Genomic DNA, 6,051 nt, shown 5'->3' with positions numbered 1-6,051 from the left:
CTCTTCGGCTCAGAGTTGGAGTCCTCGGCTGGTGGTCTAGCTACAGACATCACCCTGGCAGGATGAGAACCAGTTCTTCCAGGTACAGAAAAAATGACATTGATTGTACTTGACGGGGGCCTTGAAGGAGCATTCCCCTGAGCCCCTTGCCTTGACTAGTCCCCTTGTCCGTTGGGTCGGTACAGAAATTGTTGCAACCTCCCTTCTTTGACTAGTTGCTCCAGATGGTTCCACAATGTTCAGTAGTCCTCGGTGGTGTGTCCCCGCTCTTGGTGGTACTGGCAATGAAGGCTTTGGTTGCACCTCAAAGGGTCTCCACTCATCTTGTTCGGCCATTTAAAGTATGGCTCATTCTTGATCTTTTCTAAAACTTGATGCACTGGTTCTTGGAACACAGTATTTACCACTTGAGGAGCTGTAGGCTCAGATTGCCCAACAAAATCCCTTTAGGGTCTGTTATTGTTGTAGAGATTCGACCTAAAATCCCTCATCTCTTGAGGGATAACCTTGCCCCTTCCCTTGTCTTGCTGCTGGTCCTCTTCAACCTTCTTATATTTGTCAATTCGATCCATGAATTGGCATATACTGGTAACAGGTTTCCTATTCAAAGATTTCCTTAAGCCATGCTCGGCAGGTAGGCCGAGTTTAAAAGTACTAATGGCTACATTGTCAAAATCCCTGTCTATTTTGTTGAAAATCTCCCAATATCTGTCCATATATGTTTTCAAGGTTTCTCCATCTCTCATGGACAAAAACAATAAGGAAGCCAAAGGCCGAGCAACCCTGCTGCAGGTGATGAAGCGAGATCCAAATGCCCGAGTGAGTTCCTTGAAGGAATCGATGGAACCCGCCCTCAGACCATCAAACCACCTCATCGTCACAGGCCCTAAACTGGATGGGAACACCTTGCACATCAAGGGCTCATTCTTGGAGTGTATGGCCATCCTTTGATTGAAATGGCTAACGTGCTCCACAGGGTCTGTTCTACCATTGTACATGGTGAATGTTGGCTGTGTAAATCACCGAGGAAGTCTCCCTCCCTCAATTCAGCGCGTGAATGGTGACCTAGAAATTTGGTTGAGTGCTTTACTCATAATGTCGTTTCCCAGGCCTACCAAGGACAAGTCTCTGTTTCTGCATTCATGATGATAGTCCTCATCATATGAGAAAGACTCGCTAAGGGGAGTCCTTAATCTGCGCCTATAGCTGCCATCCTTTTCACCATCAGAAGAGAAGTCAAAATTAGGGGGAGCTCGCTTTTGCTGTTCATGGCGCAAGCTTCTTTTAAGGTGATCAATTTCCTTCTGCACGGCTTTGGCATTCTCCTCCTGAGAAACGTGGCTTTTATCCCAAGAGTGGCTCTTACTAGTATGGTTAGAATGTACACTTCCCTCCCGGTCCCTTCTTCGTTCAAGATCACGAAAGTAATCTTGACACTGAGACCCCATAGACTTTGCTTGGTGCGGACCTAAATCTACCATCGCTGAAAGTTGGATTCACTATATCACCAGTAATTCCCACAGACGGCGCCAATTATAAGGACCAGATTTGAATTCCTAGCCCAACATTTAGATGGACTTAGGCCCAAAAAACCAAAAACAATGAATTTGTAGAGAATGGGTTGGAAAACTGAGCTTTAGTTCATGAAACAAACATTAGAATGGGTTCAGATGATAAAAGAATGCAATGAAAAAGGTTTGTGTTGAAGAAAATTGTCCTCGGCAAAGTCCGAGGAGACCTGTTTTTATATATTGTTCTTGAGTCCGGTTACAAATTTTGTTCCTGAGTCCTACAGTGTTTCTTTCTTCAGTTTTTTTATCCCCTTCTCTCGTTACTTCTTCCCCCTTTTATACTTCCTTCTTCTCTCGTCTTTGTCCTCCACTTGCACGCCAGATGGTTGGTGTTGATACTTGTCCCATCAGCAACTTCCTTAAGTCTTATGTAGTAGCTGTAAGGCTGATATCCACTGTTCAAGTATCACCTCCACATTAATGCGGCCAGAGAGTTAGCTGCAGTGCATTTAATGCGATGGCAACAGCTTTCCCCTAAGATATTTTGGGACTCCTCCTCGTTTGACATCTTTGCAATGCTTATCCTTACCTATGGAACTTCCTAGGACGTTACACTAGGCAACAAACCACCTCTTCGAACCTCAACTTTGGCTAAACGAGGTAGCACTTATCCTCGGCTCACCTTTTTGGGCCACTATTACCGAAATGAACCCTTTTGTTTACTAGTACAGTCTCTTCTGACCAAGATTTCCTATCCTCGGACAACTTGAGTCCTCGGCTTGGGCCACAAGCCCAATACATAAATAGAAAATGAACTCCTGGGCCCAGTATCCCTACACATTAACCAGACAATTTCATATAAAATATAAAGGGAAATGTTAACAGATATTCTAAGGGTATTTGTTTAGGAACTACTTTAAAAAAAACATTTTATCAAAAAACAAAAAAGGTTATTAATTAATTTGATATTTTTTATTCATTATATATTTTACATGAAAGTGGTTTCGAAAATGGTCTTTTAACAATTTTTCTAAAGGTGCCCATTAAAATTACCCAAATATAGAAGGGTGACAAAAAGAATCCATTTTTTATACAAAAAGTTTTTTTTTAAAAATAGATTGTTAACTATTTTCGTAAGGGTATCCGTTAGCATTTCCCTTTCTAAATTTTTTTTTTAATGAATAATAATAATCCCAAACATTAAGATTAGAAAGAGTGGACCTTTTTTTATATTAAAACATAGAAATTATAAATTGATGGATTTAATGATTTTGAAAAATAAGAACCTTGCAAAAGTTTAATAAATTTCTTTTTGGAAAAAAATTAATGAATTTCAAGTTAGTTATAATAAATTAATTCCAAATTACATAGATTTGAGAAATTTCAAAACCATAAGATGCATTTGATAAATTTCAAAATTACATGGAATTTTAAAGAATTTTCATGAGACAAACACAAATTTGATAAAGTTTGAATTACAATAAAATTTGAAAAATATAACTAATTGAGAAATTTGAAAAATATAGCTATTATGAAATAATAAAGTAAAAAAAAAAATGAAATAGAGATATAATATAAATTTTGTTGGAAAGTATATTTGGAAAAGTAAGTAGATGAAATTTAAAAAAAAAAAAAAAAATTCTATGTGAGAAAATGAAAAATCTACTAGATGGATCCTTTTAACTTATTGCACAAGAATTTTTCCTCGTGCATTTGTCCTCTCATGTGTCTCAATAGGTATTGCATTGGACTGGATATGGATGTAGTGCAATTACCCCTTAGTGTGAGGAAAGTTATAAAAATAAAAAATTATCCAAGGGCTGAAGGAATGGCAATACCCCTTAGCGGTACTGCAAAGGCAATACCCCTTGGATCATAGTATAATTGACTTGGTTATATAAAGGTTTCACCATTTGTGTTATATACAAGCAACTGGAGACTTGTCACTTGTCACATGGCAAAACGGTCTTATGTTATATTCTCAAAAAAATTTCACATTTTACACAACAATTAAGTTGGCAAACATTTTGTGATTTGTATTAAAATCCACCACTATCATTTTTTTATTTATCACTAACAATCTACCACATCAGCGAACAGCAATTATGAAATTTTGTCAAAATAAGTGTGAAGATGCAGAGGGCATACATACTTTGTTATCTATTGGTTAAGACCAAATTGGCCTACTCTGTGTGTGTGTGTGTGTGTGTGTTCGTTGTATAGTTGGTTAGTTTTAATACAATTTTTTTTTTTTTTTTTGAGGGTGTTTTAATACAAATTATGACTTCTTCATTTATAAAATTTAAATAAAAAGAATGGTTTCAGAAGTAAAAAAGGGTGTCACAAGGAAAGAGAATCAGGCTTTCCATCTTGGACTTTATTGAGGTGAATGAACACAATGGGAATGGATTCTGCAGTGAAACACTTGTAACGGGAAGGAGAATATGGTGTACCAGGTATAACAAAAAATAAAAATTTGTAATTAACATTAACAACTTGATTTTTAAGGCATTGGATTTTAATTTTGATTTTTTCTTTTTTTGCTTATATAAACTTTTTTGGGTTGAAATTTTGTTTAAAGTAAAATGTTACTTTGTTTAAAAAAATAGAGTAAAAGATTACTTTATTTTTATTATCAATTTTATTTTATTTAAAATAATTTTTTTCATTAATTTACATATGATTCTTAATTAAGCTGTGCATCGCACGAGAATAATACTAGTATTTATGTACATTTACACTAGTTCAGTGGTAAGACATGCATGTGATAATATTTTGCCCAGGTTTGAACCATAGTAAGAGCTTTTTATTACTATCTCTACATTAGATATTAAATATTAATTTGTACAAATTATATCAAGAAAGTTCCGGGTATCCTAACAGCAAGGACACGCACATTCCTACCTGTTAGCCCATGTTTGGAGGGTATTTTAGTCATTTTTTAGGTTTCGGAAGTGTTTCGGTCATTATCTAGGTTTTGGGGATATTTTGGTCATTTTAAGGCTTTAGGGGTATTTTGGAAATTTTTATGTTTAGGGGATATTTTGGCAATTTTTTAGGTTTTGGAGGGTGTTTTGGTCATATTTTAGTTTTAGGGGGGTATTTTGGGCATTTTTTAAGTTTAGGGGGGCATCTTGGTCTTTTTCTAGGCTTAGAGGGTATTTCGGACATTTTCTAGATTTAAGGGGTATATTTGGTCATTCATTTTGCCCGTTTTTTTATTTTTTAATTTATTAGATCACGTTTTATGTAAGTTGCCTTAGTGGTAAGCAGGTGTGTTTTTCAAGTTCCTGTCGCAGATTCTAACCATCAAAACAGCTTTTTTTTTTTTTTTTTTTTCATGAGGAAAATGGGCTTCGGCGAGAGATGGATTGGTTTGATCATGGTTTGTGTGAAAACAGTCACTTATTCCATCATGGTCAATGGTGAACCCCAAGGATTAATTCATCCAACTAGAGGAATTCGCCAAGGAGACCCTTTATCTCCTTTCCTCTTCCTCCTTTGCACGGAAGGCCTACATGGTCTCTTCCAACATGCAGCTGATGTGGGAGAGATAAAAGGTTTCTCTCTTTGCCGGAGGGGTCCAGCACTAACCCATCTCTTGTTTGCAGATGATAGCCTCCTTTTTTGTAGGGCAACGGAAGATGAGTGCAGAAAAATAATTGATCTCCTTGGGACTTATGAAGCAGAATCGGGGCAAAGGTGAACAAAAACAAAACGGCCTTATTTTTTAGTAAATCAACCGATGAAGCAACCAAACAAGAAATCAAGGCTGCATTGGGAATACAAGAAATTGTACACTTTGAGCAATATCTTGGGCTGCCATCTTTGGTGGGAAGGAGGAAGAAGGAAGGGTTCAATTTTATTAAGGAGAAAGTATGGCGAAAGCTACAGGGTTGGGAAGGAAAGCTCTTATCTCAAGCCGGATGGGAGATCCTCATAAAAGCAGTCATTCAAGCCATACCAACATATGCTATGGGATGCTTTAAACTCCCAATTGGTCTTTGCCATGAGATTGAGACCATGATCAAGAAATTTTGGTAGGGCCAAAGGGGGGATAAAAGGAAGATACATTGGTTGAAGTGGGATGAGCTAACTAAATCAAAATTGGAGGGGGGTATGGGTTTTAGAGACATTGCCATGTTCAATGATTCCTTGTTGGCAAAACAAGCTTGGAGACTCTTGAAAAATCCCGAGTCCTTATTTTACAAAGTTTTTAAGGCTCGCTTCTTCCCAAATTGTACAATAATGGAGGCTAAACACACTAGTGGGGGTTCACATGCTTGGAGAAGCATCTTACATGGAAGAGATGTCTTATTAAGGGGTTGCCGTTGGAGGATTGGGAATGGCAAGGTAGTGAGTATTTGGCAACATCATTGGCTGCCAAGGAAGCATCCACCTCAGGTTCTATCACCTATAATTGATACATTGGTTGATGCTAAAGTGGCAACTTTGATTGAGGAAACCTCTAGGCAGTGGAACCATGAGATGATTGATGGTATTTTCACCCCAGTGGAGGCAGAGCTGATCAAAGCCATTC

The 6,051-nt window shown here is 37.5% G+C and overlaps 1 protein-coding gene across 1 annotated transcript; it reads right to left on the bottom strand.

Annotated features, from left to right (window-relative positions):
• Positions 1 to 446: 446 nt before the first annotated feature.
• LOC111994081 (uncharacterized) lies at positions 447 to 998 on the bottom strand. The gene has a single exon (XM_024025940.2). The coding sequence runs from the start codon at positions 996 to 998 to the stop codon at positions 447 to 449; it is 552 nt and encodes a 183-aa protein (XP_023881708.2).
• Positions 999 to 6,051: the final 5,053 nt, after the last annotated feature.

This window comes from Quercus suber, unplaced genomic scaffold, assembly GCF_002906115.3.
Source record: "Quercus suber isolate HL8 unplaced genomic scaffold, Cork oak 2.0 scaffold_68, whole genome shotgun sequence".
Classification (NCBI taxonomy): domain Eukaryota; kingdom Viridiplantae; phylum Streptophyta; class Magnoliopsida; order Fagales; family Fagaceae; genus Quercus; species Quercus suber.
Note: the sequence above shows the minus strand (reverse complement) of the source record. Positions and strands in the feature narration are given on the sequence as shown.

Coding starts and splice junctions, on each gene's coding strand:
- LOC111994081 (XM_024025940.2), bottom strand. CDS start 998: ATGTACAATGGTAGAACAGACCCTGTGGAGCACGTTAGCCATTTCAAT.